The following is a 19,301-nucleotide window of genomic DNA, read 5'->3' as shown; positions in this document are numbered from 1 at the left end:
TGATTTTATTACTGTTCCAATGTAACACATTTTCTGCTTCATCACTCTATTACCACGCTTAAATGTCTTACACGTGCAAATAATAAAAACCAGTTTTAATGCAGAAATTAGGATTTTAGCATGCAGGTGCTTTAAATTAAATCTCAATTTGTGAGCTGAAAATACAGAAACACGGAACAAGGAATGCATGGTATCCAAGACAAACTTGAAGGCTTATTCTCTGTGGATGTAAAAACCCTAAGACAATATATTTCTAAGGCTGATAAAAAGTTGCAAAGTAGGAAGCATATTAGTTCTTCTGTTAATTCCCCTCCTGCCACTGGTGTCCTGATTATCTGATTCAGGAGTGGGTAACTTCCACCTGATCTCAGTTCATTTTTACTTCTTATCATCCCAGATAATGGATATGGTATACTGCTTGTGGCTGTCCCTTCCAGAGCGAAGGCTTGAAGACATTAAAAGTTGAATGATAACTGATTTCATACCTTGAAATCCATACCTCTAAGTGAGCAGCAAGTTGGCCAACTAAGATTTCAATCTACATTTTGTCTGCTTTGCTATTTAGAAAATTACACAGGGTTAAGAAAGTGAATTTAGGGCCGGGCGCGGTGGCTCAAGCCTGTAATCCCAGCACTTTGGGAGGCCGAGGCGGGCGGATCACGAGGTCAGGAGATCGAGACCATCCTGGCTAACATGGTGAAACCCCATCTCTACTAAAAATACGAAAAAAACTAGCCGGGCGTGGTGGCGGGCGCCTGTAGTCCCAGCTACTCGGAGGCTGAGGCAGGAGAATGGCCTGAACCTGGGAGGCGGAGCTTGCAGTGAGCCGAGATCGCGCCACTGCACTCCAGCCTGGGTGACACAGCGCGAGACTCCGTCTCAACAAAAAAAAAAAAAAAAAAAAAAAAAAGAAAGAAAGTGAATTTAGATGGAAAATACCTCTGAGGTGAAATTTAAGACCTGCTATGATTGCTAAAATCAAGCTTACAATTGAAATGAAGCCCCTGCAAAAACTGGGGAAGAAACTATTCTAGGCAGAGGCAACAGTGAATGCAAATGCCTTAAAATGGCAATAAGCTTGGTAGGTTCAAGGACAGAAAGGTGTGTGTAAAGTATAGTTGGGGAATGGTCATAGAACATGGGTGGAGGAAAGGAAGATGAGGCTATTAAGGCTAGCAGGAGTTATGAGCACAGAGACGTAGACCGAGGGCCTTTAGCAGGTGAATGAGGTCTGATTTACAATGTTAAAAACTACAGCTGTTAGGTGGAGTGTATCCAAGCCAGAAGAAAGTGGAAGGAAACCAATTAGGAAGATACTGTAGTCTAGCCAAGAGGTAATGATGGCTTAGATTGGAATGGCAGAAGTACAGTGAACAGATTCAAAATGTAGTTGGTGGTAGACAGGACTTGCTAATGGGTTTGCTATGAGAAGAGAGAGAGGAATCAAGATGAAGCAAGAGTAAATTTCTAAAATGTTCTCTTTTAAGGAGATGTGCAGAATTTTTTTTTTTTAATATTTTTTGAGACAGTCACTGTGTCACACAGGCTGGAGTGCAGTAGCATGATCACAGCTCATGGCAGCATCTCGATCTCCTGGACCCAAGCAGTCCTCCCATCTTAGCCTCCCAAGTAGCTGGGACTATAGGTGCACACCACAATGTCCAGCTAATTTATTTTTTGTAGAGATGAAATTTCACCACATTGCCCAGGTTAGTCTAGAACTCCTGAGCTCAAGCGATCCTCCAGCCTCAACCTCCCAAAACGTTAGGATGACAGGTGCGAGCCACCATGCCCGGCCCCAGACATTGAGACATATTCATGATGATACAAGAAACCCTACTCAATTTTGTAGCTTGTATTCTACTGTATGACTATATCGCAATTTATCCATTCTGATAATGGATAATTACTGTGTATTAGAGCAGGCTGACAAGAGACCCAAGAATGTATAATGTCTCAAGTAACAGACATTTATTTCTTGCTCACTTAATAGTCTCAGATACATGTTCCTGGTTGGCAAGCAAGTGGCTCTCCTTCAAGAGGTGATTCAGGGAGTCAAGATCCCTTCCATTTTGTGTTCTTCCATCTCCTAGGGCCCCATCAGCACCTGCATTTAGTTGGAAGAAGGGCAAAGAAAGCTTGGAGGTATACCCACTCAAAGTTCTAACCTGCAAGTGGCATTCATCACTCCACTCACATTCCATGGGAAAGGAGTTAGCTGGCTCTCCTTCACTAGAGAGAGTGGAGGGATGGGGGATAACTGGGAAATACAGTCTAGTCATTTGTTCTATAATCCCGTAACTTGCAGAGGTGAAAGTAGTTCTCTGATACATGTTTTCAGTATTTCTCTCTTGTAAACTGTACTGCAATAATCATTCTTTTTTGTGTCTCTTTGTATGCCTGGACAAGAGGAGTTTCTCTGTGTATGCCCAGGAGATAAACTGTTAAGTCTTTGGGTACCTATCTTCAACTTTGCTAGCTATTGCCAAATCACTTTTGAAGTGACTGTACCAATTTGCATTCCAAACCATGTATGAAAGTTCATAATACTGTCAAACTTAGTTTATGTTAGTCTAATGAATTTTTTAAAAAAAACTTTAAAACTCAATACTGTGATTAGAATAGTCTTACTGAGTCTTGCTGATCCCTGGTCTTGGTCAGGAAAAAGAAAAGGAATGCCTGCAAGGGGTCCCTGGATGAGACCAGGCAAGTTTCCTATACGAATCCACTTTAATCTCAAACTACTCATTTTAACCAGCATAACTCAGGTTAAATTAAAGATAAAATTTTAACCAGCATAATTCAGGTTAAAATTCAGGTTAACTAAAGAACTACTGAGACAACTGCATGTGGAATTTATTTCAAACTCACCCCCATCTCTAGTCATCTTCTTACCCCCATACAGTGTCAAGGAGTCATGCAGCAGGTCGGCGTCAAAGAACACTGGAAACATCTTTCTGAGAGTCATTTATTTCTTTTGTCATTGCCAAACATTCCCCAGGTCTTACTCACCAGAAATTAACATAGCTTCTTCATTTCTCCTCCCTGACAACCCTCATCTACTGAAAGGGCTTTAAATGCACACTGCCCATGAAAATGCAGAGTGCACATACCATGTCCTTAACTTGTTTCAAAACTACCTATTCTGGCAGTAACCAATTCAGGTTTCGGTGCTCCCTTGTTTGAAAGTGGTCTTCACAAAAGCCCACATTTTAAAGCTATTTGGAGGAGCACAGAGAGTTAAAGTGGTAATAGCCTTTCAGAATTTGAAAAGGTAGTACTTGTCTGTATCAGGGTTCATTTTTTATGTGGCATATGCCACAAAATAGGCAAGAATATATAAGACCAATATTTACGCAAAACGGGGAAGAGAATCCAGAAACACGACAACAAAGCTGCTCTAACCAATGTTCCAGACAAAGTCACCCTCAAAGAGAAATAACCCATTAAACATTACCAGGTAGGCATGAGGTACAGAAAAAGAATTTTTCTTTCCAGCTCCAGATAAATATCTACATCTGGTGTCAAAGTCTCAGGATATAAAGAGGATAGAACTCCATATATAAAAGAGGACAGGACAATATTCTCAGAAAATTCAAAAAGACAGAGGTTGGCTAAGGGGATGGGTGAAAACAGTGGGGTGTAAACTAATAAGTGAGGTAAAGTCCAGGGAGAAGGAATGCGCACCTGGGTTTTCCCTCAGTGGCACTACCAGGAGCACTAGGAGACTGTCAAAATATCAGGGGCAATGTGATATTTCTCAATTCTTAAAACCAAAGCAGCAAAAATAAGCTTCAGAAGGCAAGTGATCATAGCTATGGATGAGGCCTCAGGCTCCAGGAAAGTTGGGGCAATATTTATTGCTGCTTCTACTTTCTCTTTCCTGTCATTTTAATGTTTGGGTCACGTTACTCCTAAGGCTGCTTTTCATGTCTGTGGGTCTAGTCACTGCTACTTGGTACAAAGCATTTCCCAGTATAAACAGCATAGGGTAGTTCTAGATTTTTCATCCTAAATGCATTTTCTTATTTTCAGTCTTAAAACCATATTGAGAGGACAGCCTCCATAAAGTTTGTTTCCCAAGGAGACAGAGTAAGCTTATTATATGAATGACAACAGTTCTAGCTTCTAGACTTGTTATATCACAAATACAAAATGACAAATCAGTTATGGTTTTAAAAAATTAATCTGGAATGGTTTCACAAGCTAGATGATGGAGCAGCTACTAAATCAATGGAGCTTCCAAGAACATTCTATACCCCAGGAAGGAAAGGACAACCAAAGAGGTTTCTTAGTTTTGTACAGGGCAAGAGGAGCCTATAGTTGGCCTTGAGAGGGAGCTCTTTGGGAAGATAAGAAAAAAACAAGAGGACTTGAGGAGGAATAGCAGGAAAACCTACTAAAAGGGGAGGGGGGAATCAAAGTGTAAAAAGGGAAGACAGTGAAATTTACACAGGAGGAAGGAGCTGAGAAAGTCACAGCCTTATACAAACAGCTGAAAGAATCTTCACTCAGTCCTCCCAGCACAGGTCCCCGTGACAACAGCATCACATCTGCTTTCCTAGGAGCGTTTTTACACTGACTGCCTATTTCCTTCCTCGTTTATGATTAGTCTTTGGGGGCTTTACTTTCTGGAACTGTGCTGGCACTGGCTCCTGCTCTGGTTCCTTACAGGAGGCTGACACTACCAGTTCCTCATTTCTCCTCTGATCCTTCCCTACTCTAAGACTCAGCTCTGTCTCAGGAAGCTCAATGCCAGGCTGCTGCCGCCTTCTTAGAGACCTTCTGCTCCTGTGCTGCTGCCTCCGCTTTTCTTCTTCTTGCTGCCGCTGCTTTATCTTCATCAGCTTTTCAAAGCTTTTGGTTGTTGTTGGGTTTACAACAAACCAGTCCTAGAGAGGCAAAATAGAAATGTCATCCAGTTGAAACTATAGTGAAGAACATAAAGGTGGAGGAAGAATGGAAAAAAGGCATGATTAGGGCAGAACACAGTAAGAAGGAAACAGATATGGAACCATACCTCAGGATTCTATATTTTAAGATGGAGAAATCCAATACAGAGCAGCTATTATAAGCACATATTTTGTAAGGCATAATTCTAGGGACTTTAATAAATGATCTATAAAGTCTGTTTACTTAGCATCATCCCACTCTTATATCTCCTGAGTATAAATCTCATCGTGAGACGTAACACACTGAGCCATAGGAGATTTTTATTCCATGATGGCATCGTAACTAAGAGTATCAATTTTGCAGCCAAGACCTCCTGGGTGCAAATCCCAGCTCTGTTTCTAGATACGTGACCATGGGCAAATTACTTAACATTTTCGAGGCTCAGTTTAAAAAATTAAGGGGTAGGGGACATGAAATCCAATTATAAAGTATTTTTGCCAAAAACCAAAGAACTTCAATCTTATCAAGTGATCTGTTCAATCTTCTAAATCTACCAATTCATAGGAAAAGTCAGGATAGGGAGTTGAGCCCAATCTCTCTGCCCCACTGCAAGACTCCACTGCAGTGGTCCCTGTACGTCAAAAACAAACAATAACAACAACAAAAAGCAAAAGAGGAAATAGCCAGGATAGAGGAATACTACCATAGAGTGCAATCAGCAAAATTCCAGAATGTGGGTACATGTATGTGACAAGTGATCCGGTTTCTTCAATAAATGGCAAATGTGTAAAAAGGAAGAGGAAGCTTTTAGTCTTGCACCATGTAATGAGATAGCCACTAGCCACGTGTGGTAAGTGATGTGTTTAAATGTAAGTAAAACAAATTAAGATATGCTTTCATGTAAAATATACACCAAATTTCAAAGACTTGGTATGAAAAAAAATGTAAAATATCTCAATAATTTATTGATTTACATGTTAAAAATAACTTTAGATATATTGGGCTTAATAAATTATTAACATTAGTTTCATCTTTTTAAAATACTTTTTTAATGTGGCTACTAGAAAATTTTAAATTATATACATGGCTCACAGTACATTTTTTTTGGATAGTACTGCTCTAGATTAAAACAAACAAATGCAATACTTGGACTTTGTTTTAGATCCCAATTTGAATAAATCAACTCTGAAAAAACATTATAAGATAATCAGGGAAATTTAAATAACAACTGGATATATGATAATATTAAAATTCTTAACTTTTTAAGGTATAATGATGTTTGTGGTCATATGTTTTCAAAAGTCATCTCTTACAGATACATATTGAAAGAAGCACTTACAGGTGAAATTATATGTGGAATTTGCTTTAAAGTAAGCCTTTAAGGGAGGAGAAAAGTGAGGTTATAAATGACACAAGATTGGCCATACACTGATGGTTGCTGAGGATGGCTGACAGCACACTGGGTTCATTATGCTACTTTCTCTACTTTCGTGTGTTTGAAATTTTCTGTTAAAAAAAAAAAAAGTAGTGTAAGAAAATGTGATGGAGGGAGGAAGAAACAGGGTAAAGATGTTTTTACCACCCACAAAATTCATAAATAGAGGCATAAATCAATAAACAAATGCCTGGGAGCATGCCCCAAACCAAATGAAATCTGTTGGTTCCAACTCCATTGGTTTTAACTTTTTAGGAAGAAAATGGACAAACCAGTTAACTATATAAAGGCCAGATTTTGTCAGGAGATAATTACCTTTTTTTTTTGAGCAGAGTCTTGCTCTTTCGCCCAGGTTGGAGTGCAGTGGCGCAATCTCGGCTCACTGCAACCTCCGTCTCCCGGGTTCAAGCAAATCTTCTGCCTCAGCCTCCCAAGTAGCTGGGATTACAGGTGCCCGCCACCATGCCAGCTAACTTTTTAGTAGAGATGGGGTTTCACCATGATGGCCAGGCTGGTCTCAAACTCCTGACCTCAGGTGATCTGCCCGCCTCGGCCTCCCAAAGTGCTGGGATTACATGCGTCAACCACAGTGCCCCGCCGATATTTACCTTTTAAATACTCCCTGAAGCAAAAAAAGATATGCTATTATGACTAAAAAGATATGACTGCCTTCAGAAGACATCTCAGATTTTGGTTAGGGATTCTGAAAGCTTATGCCAGTAAAGCAACAGAAACCAAACTTTATGGAAGTAATTAAGACTCACATTGTTAAGTACTATCAAATTTGAGGGCAGAGAATAAATAAAGGTGTTCCCTTTATTTTTCCACATCAGGCAGCAATAGTTTCTGCAGTAAGATATTCCAAAGAGAATGCACATTGTATTCCTAAGCTGTTGTAGTAGGAGTATGTAATTATATCACAAACAATTTCTCTGTTCACCTGTATTACTAAAAAACCTTCCCCAAGAGAAAATCTTTGACCTTCTGAACTTTAAAGCATTTTAATATACAATTTTTAAATTTTTTTATTTTGAAAAATTACAAACCTTCAGAAAAGTTGTAACAGTTCAATGAACAATCAAATTTACCATTGTTAATCTCTTTCCTTCCTCTCTTCCTTCTTCCCTCCTTCTTTCTTTTGTTGAACGATGTGCAAGTTACTTGCAGACATCATAATACTTCATCCCTAAACACTTCGGCATATATCTGCCTAAGGGCATTTTCCTGCATGACTACAACTATCACCTTTGGGAATGTTAACACTGACACAATACTATTATTTAATATAGTCAGCATTCAAATTTCCCCAACTGTCTCAATAATGTCCTTTATAGTTGTTTTATCCAGTATTTTAAACAGCATTAACAATGGGTTGCTGGAAGACATCAGAATGCTAGAAGGCGTGAATGTATAGAGATCACTGTGAAACAAGAATTTCGAACATGTAAATTCAACCTGGTTCCCAAATGTTTAACTTAATTGGATTTAAAGGAATTAGAAGAGTTCAGGCTGGGCACGGTGGCTCACACCTGTAATGCTAGCACTTTGGGAGGCCGAGGCAAGTGGATCACCTGAGATCAGGAGTTGAAGACCAGCCTGGCCAACATGGCAAAACCCCGTCTCTACTGAAAATACAAAAATTAGCCAGGTGTGGTGGCAGATGCCTGTAATCCCAACTACTCAGGGAGTATTGCTTGAACCCGAGAGCTGGAGGTTGTAATAAGCCCTCCAGACTGGGCAACAGAGCGAGACTCTGTCTAAAAAAAAAAAAAGAAGAAGAGTTCAAGGATGCTTACAGTCACAGTGATTTTTTTTTTGAGTCAGGATCTCTGTTGCCTAGGCTGGAGGGCAGTGGCGCAATCAGCTCACTGCAGCCTCAAAACTCTTGGGTTCAGGTGATCCTCCTGCCTTGGCCTCCCAAAGTGCTGAGATTACAGGCATGAGCCACCCCACCCACCCATCAGAGTGTCTTCAAATACTTTCACAGAAAAATACAATTATATATCTAAGTTTAGAGAACATTTTAACTCTAATGTCTCTGGTAACCACTTTAGAGTTACTTTCCTTGAGAGCCTTAATCCGTAACAACAGGGAGAAAGTCTACCTCTCTTGTGGCTTACATATCAGGTCCACAGGATTACAAAAACCTCACCTCAGCATGGACAGAGTTGATGTGATACTTGACACCACTCTCTGACACAAATTCTTTCTGACATAGAAGACATTTGTATTTTCCAGCCACAAAGTTTCCCTATTTCCAAGAGAGAAACAAAAAGAATTATTGGTAAATTTAGAAACACATACCTGGGTTATGTGTAGGGACTGTTAGAGATGAAAAGAGGGAATTCTATTTCAGCAAAGGTTAAGAAGGAAGAAGATCAAATATAGTAATAGATTTAGGCAAACCAGCTTGGATGGATGATTACCAACATAAATCCATCCTAGTGCAATTCTGTTCCAATCACCCACCCTACTTCAACACAACCTGAAAGTCTCCTACTTTTTCTCAGGTAACATGCCACATCTTTCTAGCTTCCTATGTTGCTTTAACTTCACTTCCAGGTTGTCTTGGTTCCTCCCCCAAAATGATCAAATGCCCAAAATTCACCAGAGGCACCAATGTACAATTCTTCCCACTATGATCCACTGTTGCAAAAAGTGCCTTCAAAATCCAGAATTAGAAGAGTACCATCCATAATACCTAGTTTAAGGACTCAGAAACTAGGATCAAGATGACAAACTCCTAAGCATTCCTGGACAGATCTGGTTTAGATGCCTACAACTCCCTTGTTGCCTTGAACTGAGACTTCTCTCCCCTCCTGAAGCTTCAGGTTTCCATGGTGCTCATTTTGTGTGAGGAGATTGGAAAATGGCAGCAATTCCCATGGCTGGTAGGTTGTAGGACACCTGGGTCAACATGGAAAAGATTCAGTGAGGTGAATCGCTGTTAGCCTGACACCCTATCCCACCTCCCATCCCCAGAGGCCAGTATGGTTCAGATGGGTATAGAGGATCTTTACCAATCCAGATAAGCACATATAAGGTGATTCTACAGTGTTTCAGGCCCACCCAAACAGGGCAGGCCCAGTGTAAGAGACGCTCAAATGCAAGGAGCTGAATCTCTTAGAATTCAGGGATAGGAACTCAGGGTAGGAACTCAGAACAAATATATTTTTCTCTGAATTCCTTTAACTTGATAATGACTTTGTGACTATGGTGATCTTTTCTAAGCCTTGGACATGCCCTGGCATCCCACCCAATACCAGACCAATAATCTTTGAGACATAAAAAACTAAAGCAGCCTCTGAAGATAATGGTAAACAGGACAACTAGCTGTTCACCTAAACTGAATTCTCTTCCATGTCAGACTATTTTAGAGGACATGTTAAGATATTAAGTTTAAAAAGTTACAAACCAATGTACAAGAGCCCAGGTGAGCTTTAAGGCCAGATACACTACTGTAGACAGCCTCACAGCCCTGAAAAAGAGAAGAAATAGTGTGAAGACTATGCCAAATAGCTCCCTTCTCTGAACAATCTAGCCATTTACGCTGACCAACTCCACATTTGAAGGAAGAAAACCAATAATCTGTGCCACAAACTAAACGAAAAAAGAATATACATGCAAGCCACAAAAGCAAGAAGAAAAGCCAAGGAAAGGTAAAAAGAAAAGAAACAGAAGGTGAACAAGTTTTTTAGGAAAGATTAAGCCATTTCCTTCCCTTGGTACCTTCTCTGACACTTAAGAGAAACATGGAAAATTATATAGTTTTTTTTAAAATCTGCTTTATTTAGTGCAAATGTGTTCCCTCTTCTTTTATATTTACTCCTCTGCAAAGTACTGAATCTACTATAGCTGTGATGGTTTAAAGATGGCTCTCTCCCTCATCTTGACTCTAGAAAATAAAAATATTTTTAGAATCGTAAAAATAAAGATGGCTGCAAATTATCTTCCACTCTTGCCATCAAGAAGTGGAGTCTAGTTACCCTTCCTGTGAATCTGGGTTAGTCCCATGATTCCTTTGATCAATAAAACACCATGGAAGTGATGCTGGCAAATTCTGAAGCTAGATTTTAAGAGATGTGCAGCCCTGCTTTCATGTTCTCAAAATATTCTCTGAAAAGTCAGTCACTGTGTACCCTGCTGGTAGCCCAACTACTCTGCTAGAGAAAGAGGCCATATGGACAGCCAAGCTCCCAGATAAATGCAGCTGCACAGAAACCATCTTGAACATTCCAGTCTCACTGAGTTTCCAGCTGAACGCACTCTCATGAGTGATTCCAGCTGATGCTACATACCGCCGGAGAACTGCCCTGCTGAGCCTTTACAGAATTACTGCTCTACAGAATTGTGAACAAATAAAATAACTGTTTTAAGCCACTGAGGCTCAGGTGTTTTGTCATGAAGGAATAAATAACAGAAGCATGCTTGATAAACATTTACTGAATAAATGAATGAGAAAGAACCACCTGGTTAGGACACTGAATACGATGATATTTCTTGATATCTGTCTTCCATTTATGTAGTACTTCCTGGCTGAAGGTAGGCAGCCCTGGGCGAGTATATTTTAACTACAAGACAAGACAACCAGAAACATTAGATAAATCCAACTCCCAACCAAAATATCCCAAAAGTTTCACACCCAACTCTTTAGGTTATATAATTCTGAAATCTATACTTTTGAATACAAAAAAACTGTAAGATATAAGACCCTGTAAAGTACCTGAAACTGGTAAGTATACTGGTCTATTGTTTGTCTTAGAAAAGTCTGATTTTTAACAGAGGACAAGAGACTCAGATATATTTCACCTACAGTTTAAAAAGAAAAAAAAGCTACAGAGTACTACACAGAATTAAAATATGTGTTAAAAAAGAACGATTCATAGGTTCTAATGATTAGGAAAGAAAAAAATAAATTTAAAAAATGTTAAAAGAGAGAGAGGGATACAAATTTGCATTCGTATACTCATCGTAAATGTAGATGAGTAAAAGGTTAGAAGTGTATAAATCAAAATATTAACAGTGGTATTCTCTGGTAGAATTTTTTTTTTTTTTTTGAGACAGAGTCTCGCTCTGTCGCCCAGGCTGGAGTGCAATGGCACGATCTCGGCTCACTGCAAGCTCCGCCTCCTGGGTTCACGCCATTCTCCTGCCTCAGCCTCCCGAGTAGCTGGGACTACATCTCTGGTAGAATTTTGAATCATTTTAATACTTTTTCCTACCTATCTGCATTTCTAATTTTTCTTCAATTATAACATGCTAATTTTGGTATTTTTAAAATTCTAAAACAAAAAAATTAAGGTTCAAGATGAAACAGGGATATGAGAGAAATCAGGGAACAGAATATATAATATTTGCTTATACTTCAAAAGTAGAATTATTTCTAGCACTTCTTTTTACAGGCTTTGACTTGAGTTGATCTCTCCTCACAACTACAACTAGAGTTTCCAGAGAGGAGAGAGCAACCTGCACAGACAATTCTTGCAAAGTCCACCATGGGTAAATAGTTGTATTTCTGGTGAGTAAACAATCTTCCTGCTTTGACAATGGAAGTGTCTGAAAAGAAGCTGATTCTCTGCGACAAAAAAAACATACCCAAAGCCCATAAAGGTAATGGAGGAAGTAAGGAAGGTAGCCCAAAGAACCTCTGGTAAATCTTTGAAAGAATAGAGTACACAGTACTTTCATAGAGTACAGAGGTGGCTTTATTTATAAGCATTTAGTCTCCTCTGAAGCTAGTGTAAATGGGCCTATCTAAAATCTTTTTTACAGCTCCATAGTACATAGTTTATATAAATACAGTTATAAATGTATCATAAATATGATAGTAATAAACTATCATATTTATGGAAATGAAGTACTATCCAGCTATAAAAAAAGATGAGGATGATTTCTATAAACACATGTGGAGTAATTTCCAGGATAAACAGTTGACCCTTGAACAACATGGGTTTGAACTGTGCAGGTGTTATATGTGGATTTTTGCAACCAAAGACCAAAAATACTGTATTTTCAATACACAAAACCCATCTACATAGAAGACCACTTATATGAAATACACAGGTTTGGCAGGGCTGACTGTGGAACTTAAGCATGCACAGATTTGGGTATTCACAGAGGTCCTGGAACCAATGTCCAACATATACTGAGGGACAAGTGTGTGTGTGTGTGTGTGTGTGTGTGTGTGTGTGTGTGTGTGTCTATATATATGTTTGTCTGTTTTATTTTTATTTTTTTTGAGATGGAGTCTCGCTCTGTTGCCCGGGCTGGAGTCTAGTGTTGCTATCTTGGCTCACTGCAACCTCCGCCTTCTAGGTTCAAGCGATTCTCCTGTTTCAGTCTTCCAAGTAGCTAGGACTACAGGCGTGCGCCACCATGCCCAGCTAATTTTTGTATTTTTAGTAGAGACAGGGTTTCACCGTGTTGGCCAGGATGGTCTCAATCTCTTGACCTCGTGATCTGCCTGCCTGGGCCTCCCAAAGTGCTGGGATTACAGGCATGAGCCACCACATCCGGCCACAACTATACTATTAAGTGAAACAAAGGAGAGTACCAAAACAATTATCTGTAGTAAGAAAGAAGGGAATATAAGAAAATATACATGTATCTGATGATCCATCACATAAAAATACAGGAAGGATAAACTAAAAACAAATGAGTTTGGTTATCTTTGGAGGTAGATGGGAACACAGTAGAAAGAAAAGGGGAATGGGAATGGAATAGTTGGGATGAGGAGTAGTGACTCAGAACATATCTCTTTGAATATGTCTGATTTAGAACCATGGTGGTTTCATATACTCCCAAAATAAATGACTAGTTACATTAAATAGGATGCAGGGGAAACCCAAAACTTAATAAGAATAACACATGAATCTATTACAAATAAGTGACACAATGATGGGGACAGGAAAGAAAAAACCAACCTCAGTAACTTTGGAAAATACTATTTTCACTATATACTGTAAGGCTCAAGATGAAAAGAAGTATATATAAATACAGAAAATTTGTTTTTTACAGGGGAATGAGTTGGTAATTCTGAAACTATTTTATGTACTACTAGAATTGAGCAAATAAGTAAATATACTGTGGATAATGAGAACCAGGTTTCTCACTGCTGGAGAAAGAAGTTACAAATAAGGAAAAAGGAAGACTAGAAGGAAACTTGTGGTGTTGGATTGGAAATGAAGGTCTCATGGCTTTTAATATACATACAGATAGCCATAAAAATAAATATGGATGTGTACGTGTGCATGTATGACTATACATGCATTTATATCCTAACTCTATCTACCAAGAAGGCACAGAAACAATGACACTCCAGTAGAACAAGGACTAAAATATATTTTAGAACAAGGACTTCTAAACATATTCTTTAATAAAAGGAACCAGGATTCCTTAGAGAAATAGTTGATTCCAGGGCTGGGGCCGGAAAAATGGAAGATAAGCCTACGGCCTGTCTTATCATGTCATAAAGTAAAAAATGTTCTCAAAAAAAGATAGGGGATGTCAAAAAGACATAGGAGCCCACTTGAAAGAGCTCTCAACTGCCAAATCTGGGACATGTTAAGCAGCAAAATAAATAATAATGGCACTGGATTATAACCCATGGAATAAAATAAATATCATTGAGTCTTTACTTACACAAATAAATAGAGAAAAACAACAGATCTTTTCACAGTAGAGTTCTGATCAATAATTATAGAAAAAATCATGGAAACTGAAAACCATTATGTAAACATCACAGGCATAACTGTTGCAGGTGGCCAGGCGCAGTGGTTCATGCCTGTAATCCCAGCACTCTGGGAGGCCGAGGTGGGGGTGGATCACAAGGTCAGGAGTTCGAGATCAGCCTGGCCAATATGGTGAAACCCCGTCTCTACTATAACTACAAAAATTAGCCAGGTGTGGTGGTGCGCACCTGTAGTCCCAGCTACTCGGGAAGTTGATGTAGAAGAATCACTTGAACCCGGGAGGCGGAGGTTGCAATGGGCCGAGACCACGCCACTGTGTTCCAGCCTGGGTGACAAAGTAAGACTCCGTCTCAAAAAAAAAAACCAAAAAAAAAAAAAACCTGTCACTGGCAAATATCGTCAATGGATGCTAATCTAAGTAGGCAACAGTATAAGAAACAGGATATGTGCATATTCCATCTCCCCACAAAATATTCACTAATTACAAATGGGAAGATTGTAGTTTTGCCCTTGAGATACTTAGAAAACACACCATAAGCAACTGATCAAAGTTATCATCATCAGTAAGAGACAAATCAACATCATATACCTTTTGATATGATACATGGAGAAGGGCCAACATTGCTTCAGTGGTATTCTTGTCAAACACACATAGAACTCTCAACCTAATCTTGAGAAAATATCATGCAAATCCATATTGGGGAACATTCTAAAAAATAACCAGCCAGTTCTCTTCAACAGCATCAAAGACATAAAAGACAAAGCCAGGGGAACTATAACAGATTGGAAGAGACTAAGGAGACATAGAAATGAAATAAAATGTGGTATCCTGATAATATCCTAAGGTATGGTTATGTAAGGCATTAGGAGAAGCTAGGTGAAGAGCATTTGGAAACTCTGCTAACTAGTCTAAAATTATTTCAAAGTTAGAAGTTTTTTAAAAAGAATATACATTGCTTATATATACATCAAGAAACAGTGGAAAGATGCACAAAAAGCTGATAAAAATGGTTAACCATGGGGACAGGACAGAACAAGGACGTAGTGGGAGTGGGCTAATTCAATGTTTAGCATCATTTCGAGTTTTTTAACCATTTGAAGAATATGTTATCTACTCAAAAAGATAAAATTTTTATATTTAAGAAAGAATAATGCCTTTTACCTATACGCTGTCACAAATATAAACCAGGCCATGCACAGTGGCTCACGCCTGTAATCCTAGCGCTTCAGGAGGCCGAGGCGGGCAGATTGCCTGAGCTCAGGAGTTTGAGACCAGTCTGGGCAACATGGTAAAACCCATCTCTGCAAAAATTAGCTGGGCGTGGTTGTACATGCCCGTAATCCCAGCTACTTGGGAGGCTGAGGCACGAGAATCGCTTGAACCTGGGAGGCGGAGGATGCAGTAAGCCGAGATCGCGCCATTGCACTTCAGCCTGGGTGACAGAGCAAGACGCTGTCTCAAAAAAAAAAAAAATATATATATATATATATATATATATATATATATATATATATAACCTATTTGATGATTTTAGGAAAGCATCTGCTGGATGAGAATACTCAACTTTATCAATGAGTTAACAAATATTTATTTATTTATCTATTTATTTTTTGAGACGGAGTCTCATTCTGTCACCCAGGCTGAAGTGAAGTAGCACAATCTCGGCTCACTGCAACCTCTGCCTCCCAGGTTCAAGTGAATCTCCTGCCTCAGCCTCCCGAGTAGCTGAGAGTACAGGCAAGCACCACCATGCCCAGCTAATTTTTTGTATTTTTAGTAGAGATGGGGTTTCACCGTGGTAGCCAGGATGGTCTTGATCTCCTGACCTCGTGATCCGCCTGCCTTGGACTCCCAAAGTGCTGCGATTACAGGCATGAGCCACTGCGCTTGGCAACAAATTTATTTAATTTTATTTTATTTATTTTATTTTTATTTTTATTTTTATTTTATTTTTTGAGATGAAGTCTTGCTCTGTGGCCCAGGCTAGATTGCAGTGGCATGATCTTGGCTCACTGCAACCTCTGCCTCCCAGGTTCAAACTATTCTCCTGCCTCAGCCTCCCCAGTACCTGAGACTACAGCTGGGACTACAGGTGTGTCCCACCTGGCTAATTTTTTTTTTTGAGACAGATTTCTGCTCTTGTCGCCCAAGCTGGAGTGCAATGGCATGATCTCGGCTCACTGCAATCTCTGCTTCCCAGGTTCAAGCGATTCTCCTGCCTCAGCCTCCCAAGTAGCTGGGATTACGGGCGCCCGCCTCCATGTCCAGCTAATTTTTGTATTTTTAGTAGAGAAGGGGTTTTGTCATGTTAGCCAGGCTGGTCTCGAACTGCTGACCTAAGGTGATCAGCCTGCCACAGCCTCCTAAAGTGCTGGGATTACAGGTGTGAGCCACTGTAGGCCCAGCCACTAATTTTTAAAACATTTTTAGTAGAGATGGGGTTTCATCATGTTGACGAGGCTGGTCTCGAACTCCTGACCTCGTGATTCGCCCACCTCGGCCTCCCAAAGTGCTGGGATTACTTTACAGGCGTGAGCCACTGCGCCCGGCCAGTTAGCAAATATTTAAATTTCCTTATGATATCCTATGCACAGTGAAACCTGACTGTAATATCATGAGATAACTATCCCTGTGCAAAACCCACATTTAAATTGGATTTAGATAGCCATGTACTTTAGCCTGTAGCAGGAAAAAAAAAAAAAAAAAAAAGTAGAAATAAGTCCAAAACAAGAAAGTATACTCTAATATTCAAAAATACAATCCAATTCCTTGAACACCAGGAGCATCCACCAGGAGTGCACACCTACCACCCTGGACTGATTTTTAGACCAAAAAAAGACATAAGTGTTAGAAAACTAGGGTGTGACCTTACTTTCCTTTCTTTTCCTTTTTTTTTTGGAGACAAAGTTTCACTCTGCCGCCCAGGCTGGAGTGCAGTGGTGCAATCTCAGCTCACTGCAACCTCCACCTCCCGGGTTCAAGCGATTCTCCTGCCTCAGCCTCCTGAGTAGCTGCGACTACAGGTGCCCACCACCACACCTGGCTAATTTTTGTATTTTTAGTAGAGATGGGGTTTCACCATGTTGGCCAGGATGGTCTCGATTTCCTGACCTCATGATCCACCCACCTCAGCCTCCCAAAGTACTGGAATTTCAGCCTTGAGCCACTGCGCCCAGCCTTACTTTCTTGTAAGACATAACATTCCTCTCACATAGGTCAGAGCCCTATGCCAAATGTGAACTTCTTGATACCCTGGAGAATAAGAGCCCTTTGCTCCTCTCTTACTCCTTATTACGTATCCCTTCGACCTGCTCCCAAGACAATCCCATAGTCATATATCCTTGTCTCCTTTTGGCTAAATAATGCCCCTTCTTCTGTGATCTATTCTAATAGATTCTAATAGATCCAAGGGCTTCCAAACAGGTTCTGCACCCCTCAGAAGTATGCTTGGGGCCGTGTAGGGGAACAATAAAAGGATCAAGAAGAAGAAGGCCAAGTAGACAAGGCTTTGGGCTCACTACTCACAGCTACTCAGAGCAAATCTGTTTTTAAGTTATTTTATATACTGGTGTTTTGCATAGGATTTTATTTTGAAAAAAGCGGGGGAGAGGAGTTCTGTTACTACAAAACAAACTGAAATCACTTATCTCAACTAAATATAAACTACTACATATGAACTAGCAAAACAAAAACACATTAAACAAAAATCTAATCTGGGAATTCAGGTTCCCTCTGGAAGTAGTCCAGAATTAAGAGGGCTCTTTAAGGAATTTACGAAACAGACTGTCGCTGTAGAACCTAACTGAATCCAAATACCGAAGCTAGATCAGATGTACTCTATCTCCAAGGATAAACAACAAAATACTGCCTATCACGTACTCATTCAAGTGCATTTACTTCTCTGTGTACAGTAGGCACAACGTTAGACATAATGGTTCCCAAATTGATACATGCTTCTGCCTTACCTTTCGATCATCAGGTACCAGGTCCTGAAGCACCTTCCTCTTGGGCCATTCCTTGGCCAGTTCAGCAGAGGCCAGCTCCTGCAGGTGGTATACAGCTATCTTGGCAGAACGTCTCTGAACTCGGCCCCCACTCTTTGACTCTAGGTTCATCTCCTTTAAGCACTCTGGCTGTCCTGACTCTGGAAAGAAGGATATCTGCAAGAACGAAACACAGCAAAACATAGGCCTGAGAAGTGGCATCTATCACAGCCAGTGATTAAAGGCTGAGCTTCCTGCTCTAAATATCAAAAGAGTTATGTAGTAGAGATTGCTAACCACTAGCATCAAGTTCCACCATATTAATGTATATTTTACTAGTAAAAAAAAAAAGCTTCTTGGGGCCAGGCGTGGTGGCTCACGCCTGTAATCCCAGCACTTTGGGAGACCAAGGCGGGTGGATCATCTGAGGTCAGGAGTTCGAGACCAGCCTGGCTAATATGGTAAAACCCTGTCTCTACTAAAAATATAAAAATTAGCTGGACGTGGTGGCATGCGCCTGTAGTCCCAGCTACTCGGCAGGCTGAGGCAGAAGAATCGCTTGAACTAGGGAGGTGGAGGCTGCAGTGAGCCAAGATGGCGCCATTGTACTCCAGCCTGGGTGACAATGAAACTCTGTCTCAAAAAAAAAAGGCTTCTTAGTAGTTAAAAGACACATTCGTATGCAAAGAAACAAATCTTAACCCATCCCTCACACTATATATACAAATTAACTCAAAATGGACCATAGCCCTAAATGTAAAACATAAAACTATAAAATTTCTAGAAGACAGCAAGGGAGAAAATGTGTGTGATCCTGTGTATGATGGTTTTTTGATGTGCCAAGTTGGCTGGGATACAGTCATCAGTTAGTCAATCAAACATAAATCTAAGTGTGTTGATGTGAAGGTATTTTGCAGATGTGATGAAAGTCTACAGTTGACTTTAAGTAAGAGAGATCCAGCAGAAGAGGCAGGAGAGATTCAAAGCATGAGAGACATCCAACCTGCTGTCTCTGACTTGAAGACAGCCATGAGCCAGGGAATGCAGGTGGCCTTTGGAAACTAAGAACTCTTAGCCCACAGCAAATAAGGAAAGGAGCTCCTGCAACTGCACGGAACCGAATTCTTGAACAATCTGAATGAGTCTGGAAACATATTCTCCCACTAGAGCCTCTAAAAAACAACAGCCCTACCGACACTGATTCCAGCCTGGTGAGACTCTAAGCGAAGGAACGAGCTGAGGCATCCTGTAACTGGATTGCTGACCTAAAGAACGGTGAGATAATAAATTTGTGTTGC

At 40.1% G+C, this 19,301-nt stretch overlaps 1 protein-coding gene across 8 annotated transcripts in view; it reads right to left on the bottom strand.

Annotated features, from left to right (window-relative positions):
* Positions 1 to 2,952: 2,952 nt before the first annotated feature.
* Positions 2,953 to 19,301, bottom strand: part of ZNF512 (zinc finger protein 512) — a 39,057-nt gene continuing 22,708 nt past the window's right edge. For all 8 annotated transcript variants that reach the window (XM_025354095.1, XM_025354090.1, XM_025354092.1 and 5 more), the window contains 5 exons: positions 17,986 to 18,180; positions 10,798 to 10,899; positions 9,744 to 9,806; positions 8,481 to 8,579; positions 2,953 to 4,892 (listed from right to left, as the gene is read on the bottom strand). In XM_025354095.1, coding sequence (XP_025209880.1) covers positions 4,587 to 4,892; positions 8,481 to 8,579; positions 9,744 to 9,806; positions 10,798 to 10,899; positions 17,986 to 18,180 — 765 coding nt within the window. In that variant the 3' untranslated portion in view covers positions 2,953 to 4,586. The remainder of the gene's footprint in view (positions 4,893 to 8,480; positions 8,580 to 9,743; positions 9,807 to 10,797; positions 10,900 to 17,985; positions 18,181 to 19,301) is intronic.

Source organism: Theropithecus gelada, chromosome 13 (genome assembly GCF_003255815.1).
Source record: "Theropithecus gelada isolate Dixy chromosome 13, Tgel_1.0, whole genome shotgun sequence".
NCBI classification, from domain to species: Eukaryota; Metazoa; Chordata; class Mammalia; order Primates; family Cercopithecidae; genus Theropithecus; species Theropithecus gelada.
Note: the sequence above shows the minus strand (reverse complement) of the source record. Positions and strands in the feature narration are given on the sequence as shown.